Raw genomic sequence first — 27,966 nt, 5'->3', positions numbered from 1 at the left:
CGTTGTCCCAGACTGGCCTCGAAGGGATTGGTACTCGGATCTACAAGAGATGCTCACAGGAGACCCCTGGCCTCTTCCTCTGAGGGAAGACCTGTTGCAGCAGGGACCCTGTGTATTTCAAGACTTACCGCGGTTACGTTTGACGGCATGGCGGTTGAACACCGAATCCTAGCAAAAAAGGGGATTCCGGAAGAGGTCATCCCTACTTTAATAAAGGCTAGGAAGGAGGTGACGATAAAACATTATCACCGTATCTGGCGAAAGTATGTGTCTTGGTGTGAGACCAAGAATGCACCTACGGAAGATTTTCATTTGGGTCGTTTTCTCCACTTCCTACAGACAGGAGTGGATATGGGCCTGAAATTAGGCTCAGTTAAGGTACAGATTTCAGCCCTCTCGATTTTCTTTCAGAAGGAATTGGCTTCTCTTCCAGAAGTCCAGACGTTTGTAAAGGGAGTGCTGCACATCCAGCCCCTTTTTGTGCCTCCAGTGGCACCATGGGACCTGAACGTGGTGTTGCAGTTCCTAAAATCACACTGGTTTGAACCGCTTAACAAGGTTGAATTGAAATTTCTTACCTGGAAGGTGGTAATGTTGTTGGCCTTAGCATCAGCAAGGCGAGTGTCAGAATTGGCGGCTCTATCACACAAGAGCCCCTACTTGATTTTTCATGTGGATCGAGCTGAATTGAGGACACGTCCGCAATTTTTGCCTAAAGTGGTTTCGTCGTTCCATATGAATCAACCTATTGTGGTGTCTGTGGCTACTGGTGACCTGGAGGATTCCAGATCCCTGGACGTAGTCAGTGCCTTAAAATTTATGTAGCCAGGACGGCTAAAATTAGGAAAACAGAGGCTCTGTTTGTCCTGTATGCGACCAATAAGATTGGCGCTCCTGCTTCAAAGCAGACTATTGCTCGCTGGATCTGTACTACGATTCAGCAGGCTCACTCTACGGCTGGATTGCCGGTACCAAATCCGGTTAAGGCCCATTCCACTAGGAAGGTGGGCTCTTCTTGGGCGGCTGCCCGAGGCGTCTCGGCTTTACAACTTTGCCGAGCGGCGACGTGGTCGGGGTCATAATTTTTGCTAAATTCTACAAGTTTGATACCCTGGCTGATGAGGACCTAGCGTTTGCTCAGTCGGTGCTGCAGAGTCATCCGCACTCTCCCGCCTGATTGGATGCTTTGGTATAAACCCCATGGTCCTTACGGAGTTCCCAGCATCCTGTAGGACGTAAGAGAAAATAAGATTTTAAAACTACCGGTAAATCTATTTCTCCTAGTCCGTAGAGGATGCTGGGCGCCCGTCCCAGTGCGGAAACTCTGCAAGACTTGTATATAGTTGTTGCTTACATAAGGGTTATGTTACAGTTGACATCGGTCTTGGACCGTTACTGTTGTTTGTACATACTGTTAACTGGTTATGTATGTTCCAGGTTACATGGTATGATTGGTGTGGGCTGGTATGAATCTTGCCCTTGGATTGCTAAATCCTGCCTTGTATTGTCCATCTCCTCTGGGCACAGTTCTCTAACTGAGGTCTGGAGGAGGGGCATAGAGTGAGGAGCCAGTGCACACCCATAGTCAAAGTTTTTTAGGTGCCCTATCTCCTGCGGAGCCCGTCTATACCCCATGGTCCTTACGGAGTCCCCAGCATCCTCTACGGACTAGGAGAAATAGATTTACCGGTAGGTTTAAAATCTTATTTTTTCTTTCGGTGTTCTTAGTGCTAGTAGTGTGCATCAGCATTTCTCTTTCTCCAGCATAGTATTAGAAGTCTCAGCATGATAGAAACTCTTAATATCTTTAGAAATAGGGTGTGCAGTCCAGCTTACCCCTCTTTCCTCTATATGTGTGTATGTATTGTACACTTGAAGTTGAGGTTTCTTCATTCTGGTGTTGGCACCCCTCCCATTTACCCTCAGGTGTTTTAATTACCAGAGGTCCTACATTTCAGATCACGCAATAATATGGGCTCTTTTCGAAGGTAAGACCTGTATTAATTGTGAGGGTTTATTTAAATGATTTTTACTATTAGTGTTCTTAGTGCTAGTAGTGTGCACCAGCATTTTCTATCTCCATCATAGTATTATTGACTGCCATACACTGCAAGCAGCATTTGTGACTGTCATATAATACAGGGAGCTTTAGTGACCGCCAAATACTACACGGAGCATTACGGACTCGTATGATGCATACAGCATTAAACTCCTAAATATATTCCACCGCCACCTAAAAATTAGCCCTATTAAATTATTAACCTCTTTCCTCCCTTTTTACTTGGTATTACCTATTAAACTATACTCCCTATACCCTAAGTCACCTGTTGAAGATCTCTTCTGTTCCTTTCTTGTTATAGCCACATAGCACAACAGTGCCTGGGAAGCAGCTTCCTGTCAGGCAGGTCCCACCGAGGCATCTGTTCAATTGAGGAGGAGGCAAAGCCGTATGCCCACCCATTAACCCTAATGGAAAATATAGCACCAATTCCTTTATTTATTTATTTATTTATTTATATAATTTATTTATTTTTTAAATTGAAAAATATTGATTGATATATAAGCCCCTATGTGGGTATTCAATGTGTTGGAGCATAGGAACTTGAAATGTTGGCCCTACCGTATATGGGCCCTCATTCCGAGTTGTTCGCTCGCAAGCTGCTTTTAGCAGCTTTGCACACGCTAAGCCGCCGCCTACTGGGAGTGAATCTTAGCTTAGCAAAATTGCGAACGAAAGATTCTGAGTAGCTCGAGACTTACTCTTCCAGTGCGATCAGTTCATTGCTTGTCGTTCCTGGTTTGACGTCACAAACACACTCAGCGTTCGCCCAGACACTCCTCAGTTTCTCCAGCCACTCCCGCGTTTTTCCCAGAAACGGTAGCGTTTTTTCAAACACTCCCATAAAACGGCCTGTTTCCGCCCAGAAACACCCACTTCCTGTCAATCACATTACGATCACCAGAACGAAGAAAAAACCTCGTAATGCCGTGAGTAAAATACCTAACTGCATAGCAAATTTACTTGGCGCAGTCCCAGTGCGAACATTGCGCATGCGCAGTTAGCGGAAAATCGCTGCGATTCGAAGAAAATTACCGAGCGAACAACTCGGAATGACCACCCTGGCCAATATATGTGACGTTATACCCGGTGGCAAATTGCATTTAATTTAATTCTCCCCTATGAGTTTAAAGATTTCCAGTGGCAATAACTGAGACTGAGATAAACAAGACACATGGTAAACATGAGTAAAAGGTTGCTTACTCGGACTGCAAAACGTAAGTTCCAGTCACCAGATCTGCAGGAACCTTCTCAGGTCTCTAAACCCACTTTTGGCAAAGACAAGTTAAAGACTTGTTGCTCCTTCAACATATAGTGAAATATTCCTGAACTACAGTAGAGGTTGTAAATGGTTAATCAATATTAACCTCATATTATACAATTGTCCATTCAGCAGTCAGGAAATCAGGAGGCTCCAACTGTGTTTATCATAAACACTTCTCAAAGTAATGTTATTTTTATTGGTCAGCCGTAGCCAGTCAGGTTCCTGATCCGAACCTGGGTGACTCCTTTTGTCAATAAAAATCAAAGGTTACATCTGCTGTTTGAATGGCATTTTCTGGATTAACAGCCGGATGATCCTGAGTATATCATGTCCTATACACTACGGCGCATTATCTGTACACCTAGAGCACCTGTTTTCAAAGGGATTTACAGGTATGAAGTCTGCTCTTTATTTTACAGTACCTGCCGTGTGTGACCGGTTATATATCCGAGAGTTTTATATTTGAATATTCAGAATTCCTGAGCTACTCTGCGTCTATTAATTGTAGTTTCATATAGCTTGTTCTCACTCGTTAATGTTTATATAGTTAGCAAGGTTAAAAAACACACAGAGTGCCACATGTAATCGCTGCGAGATGGGGGCTGGGGCACAATTCCGGGGAGTTTGCCTGTATTTTTAAAGCGTCAATAATTTAAAAGGCAAGACCGTGTTGTTTTTGCTTTTTAAATTATAGCCTATTTAAATATACGGGCTTTCTTGCAGGCTGTGACATAAGGCCCAGAACCTTCTCGTTCAGTCTTTCATAAATTTGCGCTGAACCACAGAAAAAGGCAAAGCAAAACCCAGAGCGTGTCGTCAGATTAACCTCACCCGAAGTTTCTGCACATCTCCGATGTTTTTAGTTATGCGCAGAAGCCACCATGTGCATGTGGAGGTCTGGGGCTGCGATGTCGCAGCACACCAAATGCTGCAGCGTGATTAACATGTCGCTGGCATTTGGAGGCGGAGATAGGGCAGCAACAGGAAGAGTCGCAGAGTGTTAGCCCCGTTTTGTGGGCATGCCGAACCCTGTAGCTTCACCGGCCCCGGCTGCATGATTTTACTAGACATCCTGAGTTACCTGTTAGTTTTCAGTGGGCATATTTTTTTAAACAATATTTTATTGTAAAACTGCACATAGAAATACAAATATACTGCAGTAGAGCGAAACAATCAACAAGTCAGTGGACATCTTTAAATTGAAGACGACTCCTGCAAATTTTGCATATTTTAGTCTTTACATAGGTGCAGCGGCTGTGCAATAGTGTCTGTCTCTGTATCCGGCCCTGAGTGTAGATCATAGACAATTTATATATGAGGGATGGGATAATGCTATAGATTATATGAACAAAATATAACAGTGTAATGCCTAACCCTCATCTCCGCCTTCCAGCAGCCTAACCCTAACTTCCCCCTCCCACAGCCTAACAATAACCACCCTCCATGCAGCCTAACCCTAACCTACCACTTCCACAGCCTAACACTAACTCCGCCCTTCCACAGCCAAACCATAACCGCCCCCGCTTGCAACCTAACCCTATTCACCCTCCTCCCGCAGCCTAACACTAATCTCTCTTCCTTTCCGCAGACTAACACTAACCCTCCCCCTTTCCACAGCCTAACACTAATCTCTCCCCTTTCCGCAGCCTAACACTAACCTCCACCCCCTTCCGCAGCCTAACCCTAACCAATCCCACTGCAGCCTAACCATCCCTATAGTGCCTGGCCCTAACCCCAACCTCAGTACTACCTCTGGGATGTGTCAGGATTCTGACCATAGGGATAATAATAATAATAATTATAATTTTATTTATATAGAGCTCTTTCTCCTATAGGACTCAAGGCGCTTAACAGGTAAAATGAACATAATACAGTAGAGAAACAATGAAGTACAGAAATGCTTTTCCCAAAATACAGAGATCATGGAGATACTAAAGGGACATTATGGAAATACTTGAGTAAACAGGAAAGTCTTGAGACTGTTTTTGAAGAATTCTAGAGTCGGGGCCTCTCGCACTATGCGCAGAAGCGCATTCTATAGAGTCGGGGCACATGGCTACAAGCTTCACCTCCCCCATCCCCAGATGAATTCCAGGAGATTCACAGTACTGCTAAAGTCCTTCATCTACAGATTGCAGTAATCGACCTGGGGGATTGGAATCAGAAGCTGCTTCAGGTACCTTGGACCCTGGTCATGTAGACTTTGAAAGTCCGTAAGCTAATCTTGAAAACGACTTACCATCTTACAGGCAACTAGTGGAGGGAGTAGAGAATGAGTGTTATGTGGCTAGAATGGGGATGGTTGGGTAACAGCCTGGGAGCTGCGTTATTTATGTACCAGTTGTAAGTGGTGCAATTCTTTGCTGGGAGACCATGTTAGAGGGCATTGCAGTAGTCTAATTCGTAACATAGTATCTAAAGTTGAAAAAAGACAATTTGTCCATCAAATTCAACCTATTTGTTGTCTGATGCTGATGTAAGCCGTTGTGTTTTATTCCCTTTTGATAGTAACTATAGTGCGCGACTACGCACCATAACCCTGGATATCCTTATGCATAAGGAATTTATCTAACCCATTCCTAAAGGTGTTGACTGAGTCCGCCATTATAACTCCCTCAGGCAGGGAATTCCAAACACTTATTGTCCTTAATGTGAAAAAACCTTTACGCCGCATTGTGCGGAATCTCCTCTAATCTAAGCGAGTGTCCATGTGTCCTCTGTGCTGATCTTACCGAAAACAGGTCCTGCGCATGCTCTGTGTATTGTCCCCTTATATATTTGTAGATGTTGATCATGTCCCCTCTTAGTCTCCTCTTTCCCAGTGTAAACATGCCTAGCCTTGCAAGCCTTTCCTCGTATTCCAGCGTCTCCATGCCCTTAATTAGTTTGGTCGCCCGCCTCTGAACCTTTTCTAACTCCAGAATATCCTTTTTGTAGTATGGTGCCCAAAATTGCACACAGTATTCAAGATGTGGCCTCACTAGTGATTTATATAATGGGAGTATAACACTCCGTCCCTTGCATCAATTCCACGTTTTATGCATGCTAATATCTTATTAGCCTTCTTTGCTGCAATCCTACTTTGGGTACTGCTGCTTAGTTTGCTATCTATGTGAACACCTAAGTCCTTTTCCAGTACAGAATCCCCTAATGTTACCCCATTTAGTATGTAGGTGTAAATTTTTGTTCTTGCTACCACAGTGCATTACCTTACACTTGTCTGTATTGAAGCGCATTCTCCATTTGGCTGCCAATGCTTCTAATTTAACTAAGTCTTTCTGAAGAGACTCGGCATCCCCCTCCGTATTTATAACTTTACACAATCTGGTATCATCTGCAAAAATTGGCACCATACTCTCTAGACCATCTTTTAGCTCGTTAATGAAAATGTTGAATAAAAGTGGTCCTAGTACAGACCCTTGTGGCACACCACTTAGCACTTTAGTCCAATTTGAAAATGATCCATTAACCACAACGCGCTATTATCTAACCAATTTTTGACCCAAGTGCATATTGTGCTCTCTAGCCCTATTTCTTGTAGCTTATAGATAAGTCGCATGTGTGGTACAGTGTCGAAAGCTTTGGCAAAGTCTAAAAAGATTACATCCAACTCCTTACCCTGATCAAGGTTCGCACTTACTGTTTTATAAAAGCCAAGTAAGTTGGTTTGACATGATCTGTCTTTCACAAATCCATGTTGATTCCTTTTAATGTCCTTATTGACTTCAAGGAACTTCTGAATACTGTCCCTTAGAATACCTTCCAATACTTTCCCCACTATAGATGTAAGACTAACTGGTCTATAATTACCTGGTTCAGCTTTACTTCCCTTTTTGAATATTGGTACTACTTCCGCTATACTGCAGTCTTTGGGAACCATACCTGATATAACTGAATCTTTTAAGATCAAAATAGCGGTCTTGCAAGTTCAGAGTGAAGCTCCATTAGAACCCTTGGGTGAATTCCATCGGGACCCGATGAGAATTGAGACGATATTAAAGCATGTTTGATTTGTGGCAGATCTTCAAGGGGACTTAAGTGCTTGATTCTGGCTATGGTCCTCAGATGAAAGAATGACGATTTGATTGTGGCTAATATCTGATGTTTAAGTGTCAAGCCACCGATGCCAAGATGCCACACATGATTAGTGTTTTGTAATTCTGAACCCCCAAGTGTAATCCAGTTGGTTGGCAATGTTCCAGTCTTATCCTTTTGATGTTGAGGTTCTATCATAGTGACCTCCATAGGTGTGCGCAGAACATTTTATTAGGGGGTGCACCGTTGGAGGGGCGAGTTTAGCATCACCTACTGGGCATGTGTAGCACTACCTACTGGGCATGTGTAGCACTGCCTACTGGGCATGTCTAGCACCGCCTATTGGCACTCAAAGCAATATAAATCACATAACAAAAGGGGCGTGGCCACTGCAAATTGGGGGGTGTCAGTATGACACGATACTGGTTTCTCATCACTCTGGGAGTATTCCTTTCCATTCCATATGCACCTTACCTATATGGTGGTTTCTCACAACGGGGGAACCTCTGAAAAAATGTCCTCCATGGGTAGACGATGTCTTCAGTCATAATCACTATTCATGAAGGAAATTACATGGTCCAGAAGTTACCTGTTTGTGTAGGAATATAACCAAGATCATCATTATGCAACAGAGATTCAACCAGACTCATGTCACCTTCTGCCCTCTCTGTCTCTCAGTCACACCCTCATCTCCCGCCTGCTTCTTTCTGCCACACCATCTCCTCCCCTCCCTGCATCGTCTCTCAGCCACACCATAATCCTCTCCCTGTGTCATCTCTCATCCACATCCGCCTGCGTCTCCCTGCCACGCATCTCTCACAAGCCACCTCACTTTGTGTCTCTCTGTTTCCCCTCTTCACTCTGTTCCTCTGCCCCCCACCCTACATTCTGTGTCTTTCAGCCTACCACCCTTCATTCTGTGTTTTTCAGCCTCACACCCTTCACTCTGTCTCTCAGCCTGTCCACCTTCATTCTGTGTCTTTCAGCCTCACGCCCTTCACTCTGTCTCTCAGCCTGCCCCCCTTCATTCTGTGTCTTTCAGCCTCACACCCTTCACTCTGTCTCTCGGCATGTCCACCTTCATTCTGTATCTCTCAGCCTGCCCCATCACTGTCTATTTTAGCCTCCACCTCCCTTCATTCTGTGTCTAGTGCCACTTCCACGCAATGCCCACAGCAGTTGTGCCCCAGATACTGCCCACAGCAGTTGTGCCCCTTACACAATGCCCATAGTAGTGGTGCCCCTTACACAATGTTCACAGTAGTTGTGTCCCTTACACAATGCCCACACAGTAGTCATGTCCCTTATACAATGCCCACACAGTAGTCGTGCCCCTTACACAATTCCCACTGTAGTCATGCATCAGGCAGGAAGGCTCAGTTGCCTGTGTCCAGTCCACCTCTGTCCTGCTCCAGCGGCGGCTAATCCTAGGCTCCTGGCGTGTGTCGGGATGTCGGCAATGGCAGGGCAGGGCACACGCGGAGTGAGTGGAGACACTGAGCGCGGACCGGAGGACAGGGTGGGGAGGGAGGGCGCTGTGTGACGTCAGCATGTTACATCGCGAGGCGGTCAGAGCATGACAGCGGGTGGGCTGTGCGGCCAGCCAGCCACCCAGGAATAAGTCTCTGAGCTTGACCGGGGCAGCGGAAGGGGGTGTGACAGCCCGGGACAAGTCTCCGAGGCTGGGGCTCAGTCACGCAAGGAAGAAATTTCCAGGGAAAATGGTCAAGCCAGGAATCTTGTCTCCACATAAATGTTCTCGAGTTGAGAGCCATTTACAACGGCCTGCTACAAGCAAAGAACCTTCTTCAGGGTCTCCCTGTCCTGATCCAGTCGGACAACATAACAGCGGTGGCGTACGTAAACCGCCAAGGCGGAACAAGGAGTAGGGTCGCTATGGACGAGGCCACTAGAATACTACTACGCTGGGCGGAACAGCACGTGAGTGCTCTGTCAGCAGTCTTCCTCCCGGGAGTGGACAACTGGGACGCAGACTTCCTCAGCAGACACGATCTCCATCCGGGAGAGTGGGCTCTTCATCAAGAGGTATTTGCAGAAGTGACAAAGCGTTGGGGAATTCCTCTGATAGACATGATGGCGTCTCGCCTCAACAAGAAGCTTCCGAGGTATTGTTCCAGGTCAAGGGACCCCCAAGCCAGTGCAGTGGAGTGCCCCCAAGCCAGTGGGACCCCCAAGCCAGTGCACGCCCTGGTGACTCCGTGGGTGTTTCAGTCAGTGTATGTGTTCCCTCCGCTTCCTCTCATTCCAAAGGTGCTGAGGATCGTTCGACGAGCAAGGGTTCAGGCGATACTCGTCGTTCCAGATTAGCCACGGAGGGCCTGGTATCCAGATCTTCAAGAATTACTAGTGGAAGATCCCTGGCCGCTTCCTCTAAGAGAGGACCTGTTATTGCAGGGGCCCTGCGTGTTTCTGTACTTACCGCGGCTGCGTTTGACGGCGTGGAAGTTGAGCGCCAAATCTTAGCTCGGAAGGGTATTCCCGGGGAGGTCATCCCCACTCTCCTTAAAGCTAGAAAGGAGGTTACGGTAAAACATTATCACTGTATTTGGAGGAAATGTGTTTCATGGTGTGAGACCAAAGCAGCTCCGGCGGAGGAGTTTCACTTTGGTCGGTTTCTCCATTTTTTGCAGGCAGGCGTAGATGCAGGCCTGAAATTGGGTTCCATAAAAGTGCAGATTTTGGCTTTATCTATTTTCTTTCAGAAAGAATTGGCCGTCCTGCCTGAGGTTCAGACCTTTTGTGAAGGGTGTGTTGCATATACAACCTCCATTTGTGCCGCCGTGGGATCTTGAAGTGGTCTTGCAGTTACTTATGTCTCCTTGGTTTGAACCTTTGCGTAAGGTTGAGTTAAGGTTTCTCACTTGGAAAGTGGTCATGCTTTTGGCTCTGGCGTCGGCCAGGCGAGTGTCTGAATTGGCGGCCTTGTCTCACAAGAGCCCTTATTTGATATTCCATTCGGATAGAGCGGAATTGAGGACTCGTCAACAATTTCTGCTGAAGGTGGTTTCTTCTTTTCACATCAACCAACCTATTATGGTGCCTGTGGCTACGGATGCTGTGGCGGTTCCAAGGTCTCTTGATGTTGTAAGAGCCTTGAAAATTTACTTCGCCAGAACGGCTCTTACCAGGAAAACAGAGGCTTTGTTTGTCCTGTATGCTTCCAACAAGATTGGAAATCCTGCTTCTAAGCAGACTATTGCTCGCTGGATTTGTAATACGATTCAGCAAGCTCATTCTTCGGCTGGGCTATCGTTGCCGAAGTCAGTAAAGGCCCATTCTACCAGGAAAGTGGGCTCATCATGGGCGGCTGCCCGAGGGGTCTCGGCACTTCAGCTTTGCCGAGCAGCTACGTGGTCGGGTTCAAACACTTTTTTGCTAAGTTTTACAAGTTTGATACCCTGGCTGAGGAGGACCTTATGTTTGCCCATTCGGTGCTGCAGAGTCGTCCGCACTCTCCCGCCCGTCCTAGAGCTTTGGTATAGACCCCATGGTCCTTTTGGAGTCCCCAGCATCCTCTAGGACGTAAGAGAAAATAGGATTTTAATACCTACCGGTAAATCCTTTTCTCCTAGTCCGTAGAGGATGCTGGGCGCCCATCCCAGTGCAGACTGTTTCTTGCAGTTGTATTATTACTGATTGTACTTGTTTACACACGGATTGTGTATTGGTTTTCTTCAGCTTGTTGCTGTTGTTAGTTCATACGGTTATCTGGTTTCATTCTATTCCAGTTGTACGGTATGTTGTGGTGTGGGCTGGTATGTTTCTCGCCTTAGTTTAAACAAAAATCCTTTCCCCGAAATGTCCGTCTCTCCTGGGCACAGTTCCTATAACTGAGGTCTGGAGGAGGGGCATAGAGGGAGGAGCCAGTTCACACCCAGTTTAAGTCTTTATAGTGTGCCCAAGCTCCTGCGGATCCCGTCTATACCCTATGGTCCTTTTGTAGTCCCCAGCATCCTCTACGGACTAGGAGAAAAGGATTTACCGGTAGGTATTAAAATCTTATTTTTAGTGCTATGTCTTCTCCTGAATCCTGGCTGGAATGGATCATAAATATCTTGGGTTGTCAGGCGAGTTTCCAGTTGATTTGCAACCACTTTCTCAAAAAGCTTTGCAATATGACTGTGAATAGGTGAGACTTTTTTTTTAATGCAAATTGTGACTAAGCAGTAAATGTAATAACCGTGCGAATTGCTTTGCCTTTAAAATGACTGCAAACTTAACACAACGTCCAACCTCAGCCAGGAAGTCGGCAATGCCCGCAAATCGCAGGCTATTACGTTTGCCCCTAAGACTCATGCTGAGTCTGAATAAGGCCATGGGCCCATGTGTACTAGGACAAATGTTTTGAAACATCAGTCACTATGATGTCCTGCAATTTCATTTTACTCTGTCCATTCTATGAAAACATAGCTGTTGTAAACGTTTTATGTACAGTATAGAAGAAGCTGCGCTCATCTGATGTTGTTCCATTGCAAGTGTGCACTCCCGCCGTGACTAGTCAATCTGGCGCCTAGCCACGCTACGGGAGTGCACAGAGACACTCCCATTGAAGTGAATGGGGCACGTACGCGTCTCACACACACGCGCCCCAAACTTTGCAATAGGCGCGCCTTAGCGGGCATGCAGCGGCACAGACGGAGCCACGATTAGCGTGGCTCCATCTGTACTTTGCTAATATTTTAAGTATGTGAGAAACAGTATATACAGGTGCATGATACAGCTACTATGCTGGGGTATGGGTCGTCGGATAGACACAACTTAGGGTGACCGTGGAAGGTCGACATGCATTAGGTCGACAGGGACAATAGGTCGACGTGGTCATTAGGTCGACGTGTACTAGGTCGACAGGTCAAAAGGTCGACATGAGGTTTTTGACTGTTTTTGGTGTCGTTTTCTCCGTAAAGTGACGGGGAACCCAAATGAGTGCACTGTGTCCTCTTGCATGGCTCGCTCCGCTACCGCTTCGCTCGGCACAGTTTACTGTTCGAATCGTAGTCCACGTGGATCGTTAAGTATGAAAAAAATCCCAAAAATGAAAAAAATATGTGAAAAACTCATGTCGACCTTTTGACCTGTCGACCTAATGGCATTGTCGCCCTTCAGTGGTCGACCTACATTGTGTCGACCTAACGACCTTAACCCCTATGCTGTACAGTATTAGTCACACAGCAGGATCAATGATACTGACTCAGTGAGTTGATAAGAACCAAAGGTTAAAACGTGTGCTGGAACCACAGACTCTGAATATCCTGGCAGGCGTTGAACCACAGATCATGTCTGATAGACTACGGCGCATTATCTTTACACCAAATGCCCCTGCTCGGAGGGATGTTTACAGGTAAATTTCTTACCCCTGTCAGTGCTTATCACTTTAAGAAAAAAGGGGTCTATTTACTAAGTCTTGATGAGAGATAAAGTGGACTGAGATAAAGTACCAGCCAATCAGCTCCTAACTGCCATGTTACAGGCTGTGTTTGAAAAATGACAGTTAGGAGCTGGTTGGTACTTTTATCTACGTCCACTTTGTCTCTCTCCAAGGCTTAGTAAATAGACACCTAAGTGTATCAACAGTGGTAAATACAATTTCCTGACGTCCTAGTGGATGCTGGGAACTCCGTAAGGACCATGGGGAATAGCGGGCTCCGAAGGAGGCTGGGCACTCTAGAAAGATCTTAGACTACCTGGTGTGCACTGGCTCCTCCCACTATGACCCTCCTCCAAGCCTCAGTTAGAATTCGTGCCCGGCCGAGGTTGGATGCACACTAGGGGCTCTCCTGAGCTCTTAGAAAGAATAGACTTAGGTTTTTTATTTTCAGTGAGACCTGCTGGCAACAGGCTCACTGCAGCGAGGGACTAAGGGGAGAAGAAGCGAACTCGCCTGCTTGCAGCCGGATTGGGCTTCTTAGGCTACTGGACACCATTAGCTCCAGAGGGATCGACCGCAGGCCCAGTCCTTGGTGTTCGGTCCCGGAGCCGCGCCGCCGTCCCCCTTACAGAGCCAGAAGCAAGAAGATGGTCCGGAAAATCGGCGGCATGAAGACTCTGTCTTCACCAAGGTAGCGCACAGCACTGCAGCTGTGCGCCATTGCTCCTCTCACACACTTCACACTCCGGTCACTGAGGGTGCAGGGCGCTGGGGGGGGGCGCCCTGAGGCAGCAATAAAAACACCTTGGCTGGCTAATATACCTCAATATATAGCCCCAGGGGCTATATATGAGGAAAATACCCCTGCCAGAATTCCATAAAAACCGGGAGAATAGGCCGCGAAAAAGGGGCGGAGCCTATCCTCAGCACACTGGCGCCATTTTTCCCTCACAGCTCGGCTGGAAGGAAGCTCCCTGGCTCTTCCCTGCAATCTACAGTACAGTAAGAGGGAAAAGAGAGGGGGGGCATTAAATTTGGCAGTATATATATATTATATGAAAAGCAGCTATTAGGGACATAACTCAGTTAGTCCCTGTGTATATATATAGCGCTCTGGTGTGTGCTGGCATACTCTCACTCTGTCCCCCCAAAGGGCTTTTGTGGGTCCTGTCCTCGTTTAGAGCATTCCCTGTGTGTCTGCGGTGTGTCGGTACGGCTGTGTCGACATGTTGAATGAGGAGGCTTATATGGTGACGGAGCAGAGGCCGATATATGTGATGTAGCCCCCTGTGGGGCCGACACCAGAGTGGATGGATAGGTGAAAGGTAGTAACCGACAGTGTCAACTCCTTACATAAAAGGGTGGATGACGTAACAGCTGTGGGACAGCCGGCTTCTCAGCCCGCGCCTGCCCAGGCGTCTCAAAGGCCATCAGGGGCTCAAAAACGCCCGCTCTCTCAGATGGCAGACACAGATGTCGACACGGAGTCTGACTCCAGGGTCGCCAAGGTTGAGACATATACACAATCCACTAGGAACATCCGTGACTTGATCCCGGCAATAAAAAATGTGTTACACATTTCTGACATTAACCCAAGCACCTCTAAAAATGGGTTTTTAGGTTGGGGAGAAAAAACAGGCAGTGTTTTGTTCCCCCATCAGATGAATAAATGAAGTGTGTGAAAAGCGTGGGTTCCCCCGTTTAGAAACTGGTAATTTCTAAAGAGTTACTGATGGCGTACCCTTTCCCGCCAGGAGGATAAGTTACGCTGGGAGATATCCCCTAGGGTGGATAAGGCGCTTACACGGTTGTCAAAAAAGGTGGCACTGCCGTTTTAGGAACGGCCACTTTGAAGGTACCCGTTGATAAAAAGCAGGAGGCTATCCTGAAGTCTGTATTTACACACTCAGGTACTAGACGGAGACCTGCAGATCGTGCTGTTGCAGCGTGGTCGGTGACCCTGTCAAACATGAGAACATATTAAAGACGTCGTCTTATATATGAGGGATGCACAGAGGGATATTTTGCCGGCTGGCATCCAAAATGAATGTAATGTCCATTCTGTCAGGAGGGTATTAGAGACCTGTCACGGGACAGGTGATGCTGACTTTAAAAAGATTCTGCCTTATAAGGGTGAGGAATTATTTGGGGATGGTCTCTGGGACCTCGTATCCACAGCCACAGCTGGGAAGAAATATTTTTACCTCAGGTTTCCTCACGGACTCAGAAAGCACTGTATTATCAGGTACAGTCCTTTCGGCTTCAGAAGAGCAAGCGGGTCAAAGGCGTTTCCCTTCTGTACAGAGACAAGGGAAGAGGGAAAAAGCTGCACCTGTCAGCCTGCTCCCAGAATCAACATTCTTCTCTCGCTTCCTCTGAGCCCACAGCATGACGCGGGGGCTCCACAGGTGTAGCCAGGTACGGTGGGGGGCCGTCTCCAAAATTTCAGCGATCAGTGGGCTCGCTCACAGGTGGATCCCTGTTTCTTTCAAATAGTATGTCAGGGGTACAAGCTGGAATTCGAGATATCTCCCCCCAGCCGTTTCCTAGATTATGGCTTGCCGACAACTCCCTCAGGCAGGGAGGCTGTACTAGAGGCAATTAATAAGCAGTATTCCCAAAGGTAATACTCAAGTGCCCCTACTTCAACAAGGACGGGGTTACTATTCTACACGGGTTGGGGTACCGAAACCGCATGGTTCGGTGTGACCCATTTATATTAAAATCCTTGAACACATACATAAAAAAAAAAAAATTCAAGTTCAAGATGGAATCGCTCGAGGCGGTTATTGCAAGCCTGGACGAGGGGGATTACATGGTATCCCGGGACATCAAGGATGCTTACCTGCATGTCCCCATTTACCATCCTCGCCAGGAGTACCTCAGATTTGTGGTACAGGATTACCATTACCAAGTCCAGACAGGACTGTACAAGGCACCGAGGGTGTTTACCGGGGTAATGGCCGAAATGATGATACTCCTTCGAAAAAAGGGAGTTTTAATTATCCCGTACTTGGACAATCTCCTTATAAGGGCGAGGTCCAAAGAGCAGTTGCTAGTCGGGGTAGCACTATTTTGGAAAGTGCTACAACAGCAGGGTTGGATTCTAAACAGTCCAAAGTCACAGCTGGTTCCTATGACACGTCTACTGTTCCTGGGGATGGTTCTGGACACAGACCAGAAATAGGTGTTTCTCCGGGAGGAGAAAGCCAAGGAGCTGTCATCTCTAGTCAGAGACCTCCTGAAGCCAAAACAGGTATCGGTGCATCATTGCACGCGAATCCTGGGAAAAATGGTAGCTTCCTACGAAGCAATCCCATTCGGCAGGTTCCATGCAAGAACTTTTCAGTGGGACCTGTTGGACATGTGGTCCGGATCGCATCTTCAAATGCATCGGCTGATAACCCTGTCTCCAAGGACCAGGGTATCTCTAAAATGATGGCTGCAGAGTGCCCATCTTAAGGAGGGCCGCAGGTTCGACATACTGGACTAGGTCCTAGTGACCATGGAGGCCAGTCTTTGAGGCTGGGGGCAGTCACACAGGGAAGAAACTTCCAAGGACTTTGGTCAAGTCAGGTGACTTCTCTACACAAAATATTCTGGAACTGAGGGCCAGTTACAATGCCCTGGGTCAGGCAAGGCCTCTGCTTCAAAACCAGCCGGTACTGATCCAATCAGACAACATCACGGCGGTCGCCCATGTAAACCAACAGGGCGACACAAGAAGCAGGATGGCGATGGCAGAAGCCACAAGGATTCTCCGAAGGGCGGAAAATCATGTGTTAGCACTGTCAGCAGTGTTCATTCCCGGAGTGGACAACTGGGAAGCAGATCTTCTCAGCAGACACGACCTCCACCCGGGAGAGTGGGGACTTCATCCAGAAGTCTTCCAAAGGATTGTACACCTTTGGGAAAGACCACAGGTGGACATGATGGCGTCCCGCATCAACAAAAAGCTATAAAAGATATTGCACCAGGTCAAGGGACCCTCAGGCGATAGTTGTGGACGCTCTGGTAACACCGTGGGTGTACCAGTCGGTTTATGTGTTCCCTCCTCTGCCCCTCATACCAAAGGTATTGAGAATAATAATAAGAAGGCGAGGAGTAAGAACGATACTCGTGGTTCCGGATTGGCCAAGAAGAGCTTGGTACCCAGAACTTCAAGAAATTATATCGGAGGACCCATGGCCTCTGCCGCTCAGACAGGACCTGCGGCAGCAGGGGCCCTGTCTGTTCCAAAACTTACCGCGGCTGCGTTTGACGGCATGGCGGTTGAACGCCGGATCCTGAAGGAAAAGGGCATTCCGGAGGAAGTCATTCCTACGCTTATTAAAGCTAGGAAAGAGGTTACAGCAAATCATTATCACCGCATATGGCGGAAGTATGTTGCATGGTGTGAGGCCGAAAAGGCCCCAACAGAGGAATTTCAACTAGGTCGATTTCTGCATTTCCTGCAAGCAGGAGTGAATATGGGCCTAAAACTGGGCTCCATTAAGGTACAGATCTCGGCTCTGTCGATTTTCTTTCAAAAAGAACTAGCTTCAGTACCTGAAGTTCAGACATTTGTAAAGGGAGTGCTGCATATTCAGCCCCCGTTTGTGCCCCCTGTGGCACCTTGGGATCTCAACGTGGGGTTGAGTTTCTTAAAATCACATTGGTTTGAACCACTAAAACCGTGGATCTGAAATATCTCACGTGGAAGGTGGTCGTGTTGTTGGCCTTGGCTTCGGCCAGGCGAGTATCAGAATTGGCGGCTTTGTCCTGTAAAAGCCCTTATCTGATTTTCCATATGGATAGGGCAGAATTGAGGACTTGTTCCCAGTTTCTCCCTAAGGTGGTGTCAGCGTTTCACCTGAACCAGCCTATTGTGGTGCCTGCGGCTACTAGGGACTTGGAGGACTCCAAGTTGTTAGACGTGGTCAGGGCCCTGAAAATATATGTTTCCAGGACGGCTGGAGTCAGAAAATCTGACTTGCTATTTATCCTATATGCACCCAACAAGCTGGGTGCTCCTGCTTCTAAGCAGACTATTGCTCGTTGGATTTGTAGTACAATTCAGCTTGCACATTCTGTGGCAGGCCTGCCACAGCCAAAATCTGTCAATGCCCATTCCACAAGGAAGGTGGGCTCATCTTGGGCGGCTGCCCGAGGGGTCTCGGCTTTACAACTTTGCCGAGCTGCTACTTGGTCAGGGGCAAACACGTTTGCAAAATTCTATAAATTTGATACCCTGGCTGAGGAGGACCTGGAGTTCTCTCATTCGGTGTTGCAGAGTCATCCGCACTCTCCCGCCGTTTGGGAGCTTTGGTATAATCCCCATGGTCCTTACGGAGTTCCCAGCATCCACTAGGACGTCAGAGAAAATAAGAATTTACTCACCGGTAATTCTATTTCTCGTAGTCCGTAGTGGATGCTGGGCGCCCGTCCCAAGTGCGGTGTATCTGCAATACTTGTACATAGTTATTGTTAACTAAATCGGGTTATTGTTGAGCCGTCTGTTGAGAGGCTCAGTTGTTTCATACTGTTAACTGGGTTTCATATCACGAGTTATACGGTGTGAATGGTGTGGCTGGTATGAGTCTTACCCGGGATTCAAAATCCTTCCTTATTGTGTACGCTCGTCCGGGCACGGTGTCCTAACTGAGGCTTGGAGGAGGGTCATAGTGGGAGGAGCCAGTGCACACCAGGTAGTCTAAGATCTTTCTAGAGTGCCCAGCCTCCTTCGGAGCCCGCTATTCCCCATGGTCCTTACGGAGTTCCCAGCATCCACTACGGACTACGAGAAATAGAATTACCGGTGAGTAAATTCTTATTGTGTCAGCTGTGAGAATATAATCCTTGGCGATCTGTGTGTGTCTTGTCTGCTTGCTTAGTTGTATATTGCTTAATTTGCTGGGGTGGTTATAGGTAGGATAATTATTATGCTAATTCCAGACAGATGTTTTTTTGTTTTACTCCTTTTGTAGCGTATTTAAAGTAGTTTTAATATGCACCTAATATATTGCCCAAACTCCTGCCTGGACGTACCTGATGTGTCCCTGTATTTACTGCAGGGATCGTACTAGTGGTTACATAACCTGATTACAATGTATTACTATTACACTCCTCTACACACGTTTACAGTATATAGTGTTTCTTGCATAACATCAAACAATGGCCCTCATTCCGAGTTGATCGCTCGCTATCTATTTTTAGCAGCCGTGCAAACGCATACTCGCCGCCCACGGGGAGTGTATTTTAGCATAGCAGGAGTGCGAACGCCTGTGCAGCAGAGCGGCTGCAAACACATTTTGTACAGATCAAGACCAGCCCTGTAGTTACTTATCCTGTGCGATAATTGCTGCGACGAGTAACACGGTAATGACGTCAGATACCCGCCCAGCAAACGCCTGCCTTTTTCTAAACACTCCCAGAAAACGGTCAGTTGCCACCCAGAAACTCCTATTTCCTGTCAATCTCCCTGCGTTCGCCAGTGCGACTGAAAGCGTCGCTAGAACCTGTGCAAAACCATGATACTCTTTGTACCCGTGCGCATTGCGGTGCATGCACAGTTTTGCCGTTTTTTTTTAAATTATCACTACGCAGCGAACAACGGCAGCTAGCGATCAACTCGGAATGAGGGCCAATGTCACAAACAGTCATTTGAAATAGTTTACTACAAATAATTAGACTTCACAACACAGCTTAAGGTAGAGTCATTTTGCTTTTTAATAGAATATTCACTTTTGGAAATATTAAAGTATATTAATGTTTTGTTGTTGCTGCTTCAATAACAAAATAAATTAAAAAAGTACACAATTGATTTTCAGTTTCGGCATAGCCTCGGGCATCTGTCCAGTTCCAAGCAGGGCACTATCTGTGCAGAGTTTGTATGTTCTTCTTGTTTCCTTCCAAAGTAAAAAAAAATAACTGAAAATTTTTCGACTGGGGCAGGGACTGATGTAAATAATTAAACAATTATTTGTAATGTAATGCATCATATGTTGTTGGATAATAATACAGAATATATAAGAAGTATGTAACCTGTAATAAAGATACTGCATGCATGCTCTTTAAGAGGTAGCTTTGCAGTGTATAATTTGGGGGGGGGGGGCAATGCTGGAGCCTGGAAAGTAGAAGCCGCTTACTTCTAGCAGATGGAATGAAGACCTTTGACCTGTTTTTAAATAAGTAACACAAAATGCACAGGGAGTCGTCCTGTATCGTCCAATCAGCTCTCAGGCCTCCAGCTTTTCCCATCACCATCCACTCTGCCCCAGTGCTGGGCTGACACGCTGGGGAGGTTTTGCAAAAAGTTTGTCCTGTGTGCAAATGCACAGCGTCTCTTTGGAAGTTAGTGTAGTGAAAAATAATGGGAAAATTTTATATAGAGAAAAAAGTACAGGGACAAACTGCTGAATATTACTTCATTTACTACAAAATGCTTGGGACCAGAGGTATTTTGGATATCGGATTTTTCCGTATTTTGGAATAATTGCATACCATAATGAAATATCATGGCGATGGGACCCAAGTCTAAGCACAGAATGCATTTATGTTACATATACGCTTTATACACACAGCCTGAAGGTAATTTTATCCAATATTTTTTATAACTTTGTGCATTAAACAAAATGTGTCTATATTCACACAATTCATTTATGTTTCACATACACCTTATATACACAGCCTGAAGGTCATTTAATACAATATTTTTAATAACTTTGTGTATTAAACAAAGTTTGTGTACATTGAGCCATCAGAAAACAAAGGTTTCACTATCTCGGTCTCACTCAAAAAAGTCCGTATTTCGGAATATTCCGTATTTCAGAATATTTGGATATGGGATACTCAACCTGTATTAACAATAATAAAACATGACAAATATCCCTGAGTATAATGACCATTGCCCTTTCTACTTTTAAACATTGTCTACTGTGTTCTTTGTAATATGGTTACCATAAATAAATAAATCCGGTGCACAGCTCTTAAAAAAGTCGAATTGAGATGCGGGAGGGGATACGGGGGAGAGCCGCTGGCAGACGTGGGAGAGCAGCGTTACAGCAGCGGCTATATAGCCGCTGCTGTAGCACTACTCTCCCCGTCTCCCCGCGGCTCTCCCCCATCTCCCCCCAGTCTCTCTGCCTCTCCCTGTCCCTCCCTACATCACAGCCGCCGCTCACGGCAGCGTCCACCCGGCTCCAGCAAGTGAGGTCTCGCTGTGACATCCTCCATTGCTGCTCACCCCGTCCCCGCCTCGGCTCTCCTGGTCCCCGCCTCGGCTCTCCCCGTCTCCGGCGCTGCTCTCCCCATCTCACTTCGACTTTTTTTAAAGTTGAACTGAGATGGTCGAAAAGGTTTTGGCCCCGTTTTCAACACAAGCACGTGGATCGGCAGCTATTGCGCTGATCCGCGTGCTTTTCGACAAGTCAAATTCATCAACTTGTCAAAAAATTTGGGGTTATATTAAATAGGTCGGAACCCCTTCCGACCTAAAAAAGTTGAAACTGCCGTCTTTTCGACAGACTGCAGCTTTCGACTTCAATTGAATATACCCCTAAGGAAGGAGTTTTAATAAATTATAACTAACCAAACAAATGTATTTTTTACACCACTTTGTGCCATTACAACTTTTTATTGTATGTTTAGTAATACATGGTTGGTAATGTTCAGTGTCTGTTCTATATTCCAGTCAAGCAGTGGTGGTGGATAAGACCATGTTCGTGTCTGGCCAGCTTGGCATGGATCCTAAGAGTGGGCAGCTTGTGCCTGGCGGGGTTAAGGGTGAGGCACGGCAGGTAATTCTTCCATTGCACTTTTTAAATACTGATCACCAAATATCATTTCTCTGACGTCCTAGTGGATGCTGGGAACTCCGTAAGGACCATGGGGAATAGCGGCTCCGCAGGAGACTGGGCACAAAAGTAAAGCTTTAGGACTACCTGGTGTGCACTGGCTCCTCCCCCTATGACCCTCCTCCAAGCCTCAGTTAGATTTTTGTGCCCGGCCGAGAAGGGTGCATTCTAGGACTCTCCTGAGTTTCTAAGAAAAAGTTTAGTTTTAGGTTTTTTATTTTCAGTGAGACCTGCTGGCAACAGGCTCACTGCATCGAGGGACTAAGGGGAGAAGAAGCGAACCTGCCTGCTTGCAGCCAGCTTGGGCTTCTTGGCTACTGGACACCATTAGCTCCAGAGGGACCGAACACAGGCCCAGCCTCGGAGTCCGGTCCCAGAGCCGCGCCGCCGGCCCCCTTACAGAGCCAGAAGCAAGAAGAGGTCCGGAAAATCGGCGGCAGAAGACATCAGTCTTCACCAAGGTAGCGCACAGCACTGCAGCTGTGCGCCATTGCTCCTCAGGCACACTTCACACTCCGGTCACTGAGGGTGCAGGGCGCTGGGGGGGGGGCGCCCTGAGCAGCAATAAAAACACCTTGGCTGGCGAAAATACCTCACATATAGCCCCCAGGGCTATATGGATGTATTTTAACCCCTGCCAGAATACAGCAAAAAGCGGGAGAAAAGTCCGCCGAGAAGGGGGCACACAGGCGCCATTTTCCCTCACAGCTCCGCTGGAAGGACGTCTCCCTGACTCTCCCCTGCAGTCCTGCACTACAGAAAAGGGTAAAACAAGAGAGGGGGGCACTAATTGGGCGCAGTATTAACATAACAGCAGCTATAAGGGGAAAAACACTTATATAAGGTTATCCCTTATATATAGCGCTCTGGTGTGTGCTGACATACTCTCCCTCTGTCTCCCCAAAGGGCTAGTGGGGTCCTGTCCTCTATCAGATCATTCCCTGTGTGTGGGCTGTGTGTCGGTACGATTGTGTCGACATGTATGAGGAGGAAAATGATGTGGAGGCGGAGCAATTGCCGGTAATGGTGATGTCACCCCCTAGGGAGTCGACACCTGAGTGGATGAACTTATGGAAGGACTTACGTGATAGTGTCAGCTCTTTACAAAAGACAGTTGATGACATGAGACAGCCGGCTACTCAGCTTGTGCCTGTCCAGGCGTCTCAAAGGCCATCAGGGGCTCTAAAACGCCCGTTACCTCAGATGGCAGATACAGACGCCGACACGGATACTGACTCCAGTGTCGACGGTGAAGAGACAAATGTGACTTCCAGTAGGGCCACACGTTACATGATGAGGCAATGAAAGATGTTTTACACATTTCTGATAGTACAAGTACCACTGAAAAGGGTATTCTGTTTGGTGAGAAAAAACTACCCGTAGTTTTTCCTGCATCTGATGAATTAAATGAAGTGTGTGATGAAGCGTGGGTTTCCCTCGATAAAAAACTGATAATTCCTAAAAAGTTATTGGCATCATACCCTTTCCCGCCAGAGGATAGGGCACGTTGGGAAACACCCCCTAGGGTGGATAAAGCGCTCACACGCTTGTCAAAACAAGTGGCACTACAGTCTCCTGATACGGCCGCCCTTAAGGAACCTGCTGACAGAAAGCAGGAGAATATCCTAAAATGTATATACACACATACTGGTGTTATATTGCGACCAGCAATCGCCTCAGCCTGGATGTGCAGTGCTGGGGTGGCTTGGTCGGATTCCCTGACTGACAATATTGATACCCTGGATAGGGATAGTATATTACTGACTATAGAGCATTTAAAAGATGCATTTTTATATATGCGTGATGCACAGAGGGATATTTGCCGACTGGCATCAAGAGTAAGTGCGCTGTCCATTTCTGCCAGAAGGGGGTTATGGACGCGGCAGTGGTCAGGTGATGCGGATTCCAAAAGGCATATGGAAGTATTACCTTATAAAGGGGAGGAGTTATTTGGGGTAGGTCTATCAGACCTGGTGGCCACGGCGACTGCTGGGAAATCCACATTTTACCCCAGGTAGCCTCTCAACATAAGAAGACACCGTATTATCAGGCGCAGTCCTTTCGGCCCCATAAGGGTAAGAGGGCAAAAGGCTCCTCTTTTCTGCCCCGTGGCAGAGGAAGAGGAAAAAGGCTGCAGCAGACAGCCAGTTCCCAGGAACAGAAGCCCTCTCCCGCTTCTGCCAAGTCCTCAGCATGACGCTGGGGCTTTACAAGCGGACTCGGGTACGGTAGGGGCCCGTCTCAAGAATTTCAGCGCGCAGTGGGCTCACTCACAAGTGGACCCCTGGATCCTTCAGGTGGTATCTCAGGGGTACAAATTAGAATTAGACACGTCTCCCCCTCGCCGTTTCCTAAAGTCTGCTTTACCGACGTCTCCCTCCGACAGGGAGGCGGTATTGGAAGCCATTCACAAGCTGTATTCCCAGCGGGTGATAATCAAGGTACCCCTCCTGCAACAGGGAAAGGGGTATTATTCCACACTGTTTGTGGTACCGAAGCCGGACGGCTCGGTGAGACCTATTTTAAATCTAAAATCTTTGAACACTTACATACAGAGGTTCAAATTCAAGATGGAGTCACTCAGAGCAGTGATCGCGAACCTGGAAGAAGGGGATTATATGGTGTCTCTGCACATCAAGGATGCTTATCTCCATGTCCCAATTTACCCTTCTCATCAAGGGTACCTCAGGTTTGTGGTACAGAACTGCCACTATCAGTTTCAGACGCTGCCGTTTGGATTGTCCACGGCGCCCCAGGTCTTTACCAAAGTAATGGCCGAAATGATGATACTCCTTCGAAAGAAAGGAGTTTTGATTATCCCTTACTTGGACAATCTCCTGATAAGGGCAAGATCCAGGGAACAGTTGGTAGTCGGAGTAGCACTATCTCAAGTAGTGCTGCGGCAACACGGTTGGATTCTCAATATCCCAAAATCGCAGCTGATCCCGACGACACGTCTTCTATTCCTTGGAATGATCCTGGACACAGTCCAGAAAAAGGTGTTTCTCCCGGAAGAGAAAGCCAGGGAGTTATCCGAGCTAGTCAGAAACCTACTAAAACCAGGCCAAGTATCAGTGCATCAATGCACAAGGGTCCTGGGAAAAATGGTGGCTTCCTACGAAGCAATCCTGTTCGGCAGATTCCACGCAAGAACATTCCAGTGGGACCTGCTGGACAAATGGTCCGGATCGCATCTTCAGATGCATCAGCGGATAACCCTGTCTCCAAGGACAGGGGTGTCTCTCCTGTGGTGGTTGCAGAGTGCTCATCTTCTCGAAGGCCGCAGATTCGGCATTCAGGACTGGGTCCTGGTGACCACAGATGCCAGCCTGCGAGGCTGGGGAGCAGTCACACAGGGAAGAAATTTCCAGGGCTTGTGGTCAAGCCTGGAGACATCACTTCACATAAATATTCTGGAGTTGAGAGCCATTTACAATGCTCTAAGCCAAGCAAGACCTCTGCTTCAAGGTCTGCCGATACTGATCCAGTCGGACAACATCACGGCAGTCGCCCACGTAAACAGACAGGGCGGCACAAGAAGCAGGAGGGCAATGGCAGAAGTTGCAAGGATTCTTCGCTGGGCGGAAAATCATGTGATAGCACTGTCAGCAGTGTTCATTCCGGGAGTGGACAACTGGGAAGCAGACTTCCTCAGCAGGCACGACCTCCACCCGGGAGAGTGGGGACTTCACCCAGAAGTCTTCCACATGATTGTAAACCGTTGGGAAAAACCAAAGGTGGACATGATGGCGTCCCGCCTCAACAAAAAACTGGACAGGTATTGCGCCAGGTCAAGGGACCCTCAGGCGATAGCTGTGGACGCTCTGGTGACACCGTGGGTGTACCAGTCAGTGTATGTGTTCCCTCCTCTGCCTCTCATACCCAAGGTACTGAGAATTATAAGACGGAGAGGAGTGAGAACTATACTCGTGGCTCCGGATTGGCCAAGAAGGACTTGGTACCCGGAACTTCAAGAGATGCTCACAGAGGACCCATGGCCTCTACCTCTAAGAAGGGACCTGCTCCAGCAAGGACCCTGTCTGTTCCAAGACTTACCGCGGCTGCGTTTGACGGCATGGCGGTTGAACGCCGGATCCTGAAAGAGAAAGGCATTCCGGAGGAAGTCATCCCTACCCTGATCAAAGCCAGGAAGGATGTAACCATAAAGCATTATCACCGCATTTGGCGGAAATACGTTGCTTGGTGCGAGGCCAGGAAGGCCCCTACGGAGGAATTTCAACTGGGTCGATTCCTACATTTCCTGCAAACAGGAGTGTCTATGGGCCTCAAATTGGGATCCATAAAGGTTCAGATTTCGGCCCTGTCGATTTTCTTCCAGAAAGAACTGGCTTCAGTGCCTGAAGTTCAGACGTTTGTCAAGGGGGTGCTGCATATACAGCCTCCTTTTGTGCCTCCAGTGGCACCTTGGGATCTCAATGTCGTTTTGGGGTTCCTAAAATCACATTGGTTTGAACCGCTTAAATCTGTGGATTTAAAATATCTCACGTGGAAAGTGGTCATGTTGTTTGCCTTGGCTTCGGCCAGGCGCGTGTCAGAATTGGCGGCTTTATCCTGTAAAAGCCCTTACCTGATTTTTCATACGGACAGGGCAGAATTGAGGACTCGTCCTCAATTTCTCCCTAAGGTGGTTTCAGCGTTTCACCTGAACCAGCCTATTGTGGTACCTGCGGCTACTAGGGACTTGGAGGACTCCAAGTTGCTGGACGTAGTCAGGGCCCTGAAAATATATGTTTCCAGGACGGCTGGAGTCAGAAAATCTGACTCGCTGTTTATTCTGTATGCACCCAACAAGCTGGGTGCTCCTGCTTCTAAGCAGACTATTGCTCGTTGGATTTGTAGTACAATTCAGCTTGCACATTCTGTGGCAGGCCTGCCACAGCCAAAATCTGTAAAAGCTCATTCCACACGGAAGGTGGGCTCTTCTTGGGCGGCTGCCCGAGGGGTCTCGGCTCTACAACTTTGCCGAGCAGCTACTTGGTCAGGGGCAAATACGTTTGCTAAATTCTACAAATTTGATACCCTGGCTGAGGAGGACCTGGAGTTCTCTCATTCGGTGCTGCAGAGTCATCCGCACTCTCCCGCCCGTTTGGGAGCTTTGGTATAATCCCCATGGTCCTTACGGAGTTCCCAGCATCCACTAGGACGTCAGAGAAAATAAGAATTTACTTACCGATAATTCTATTTCTCGTAGTCCGTAGTGGATGCTGGGCGCCCATCCCAAGTGCGGATTGTCTGCAATACTTGTACATAGTTATTGTTAACTAATTCGGGTTATTGTTGTTGTGAGCCATCTTTCCAGAGGCTCCTCTGTTATCATGCTGTTAACTGGGTTCATATCACAAGTTGTACGGTGTGGCTGGTATGAGTCTTACCTGGGATTCATGAATCCTTCCTTATTGTGTACGCTCGTCCGGGCACAGTATCCTAACTGAGGCTTGGAGGAGGGTCATAGGGGGAGGAGCCAGTGCACACCAGGTAGTCCTAAAGCTTTACTTTTGTGCCCAGTCTCCTGCGGAGCCGCTATTCCCCATGGTCCTTACGGAGTTCCCAGCATCCACTACGGACTACGAGAAATAGAATTATCGGTAAGTAAATTCTTATTTTTATTGTAATCTAAATACTTTGGGGGATTCAGTGTTCTGTGATAGGCTGCTGTGGAGCGGTTGTGTAGGCACTCTGCTGTGATAATCCTTCACTCATATATAATGTATACGGCCAGGTGATGCATGGCGGTATATCGCAGAGAGATAGTCATACCCTGTGATGTATCATGGGAGCTGGCATAGAGAAGATGTTTGGGGAACCTGCTGACCATACATATGTGTCGTTAAGCCGCCCGCTGTGACATATGCACTATACCTAGTCTGGAGGAGCCGGTGCGGCTGAGTTGCAAGCCAATGTTACATCCACCTTACGGGCAACCGTAATAGTTCCCGTAGGAGAAGCACAAGGTCCCATTGCCATGATGTGTCTCTGGGATGGTGTGGTACTCGCAGTACTTGTTTGTAATAATCGGCAATGTTTACAGTATCCGAATATCTGAAAAATGGGTCAGGAGAACATTGAGACCTTTTCCTTAATTAAATCGCTCCCCCTGTAGTAGCTGGTGACCAGTTTGCCAGCTGAGTATTCAGTCAGACCCGTTTTGGCATTAGGAGAGTCCCACTCTGCATAGCTACTTTCCGCCCCAGTTACCAGCAAGGTCAAGGCTATAGGTTTAATAGACGAAACCCCCCTCCCCAATTTTGCTCACTATGCAGCTCTTGGTGAGTTTTAAAATACATTGAATGAGTAAATAATATGAACCATAAAGAATGTGCTGTATAGTTAAACCCTTAATCATTTTAATATCTTCCTATTGTAACCA

The 27,966-nt window shown here is 47.3% G+C and overlaps 1 protein-coding gene across 3 annotated transcripts in view; it reads left to right on the top strand.

Annotated features, from left to right (window-relative positions):
• The window catches only part of RIDA (reactive intermediate imine deaminase A homolog), a 61,264-nt gene that overhangs the window by 17,129 nt on the left and 16,169 nt on the right, over positions 1–27,966 (top strand). The window contains exons 1-2 of one of the 3 annotated variants that reach the window (XM_063924173.1): positions 3,599–3,715; positions 21,416–21,521. In XM_063924173.1, the coding sequence (XP_063780243.1) occupies positions 3,651–3,715; positions 21,416–21,521 (171 nt within the window). In that variant the 5' untranslated portion in view covers positions 3,599–3,650. Of the gene's footprint in view, positions 1–3,598; positions 3,716–12,619; positions 12,718–21,415; positions 21,522–27,966 lie in introns of those variants that run through there. The other 2 variants (XM_063924174.1, XM_063924172.1) reach the window with 2 other exon arrangements.

Source organism: Pseudophryne corroboree, chromosome 5 (assembly GCF_028390025.1).
Source record: "Pseudophryne corroboree isolate aPseCor3 chromosome 5, aPseCor3.hap2, whole genome shotgun sequence".
Classification (NCBI taxonomy): Eukaryota; Metazoa; Chordata; class Amphibia; order Anura; family Myobatrachidae; genus Pseudophryne; species Pseudophryne corroboree.
Note: the sequence above shows the minus strand (reverse complement) of the source record. Positions and strands in the feature narration are given on the sequence as shown.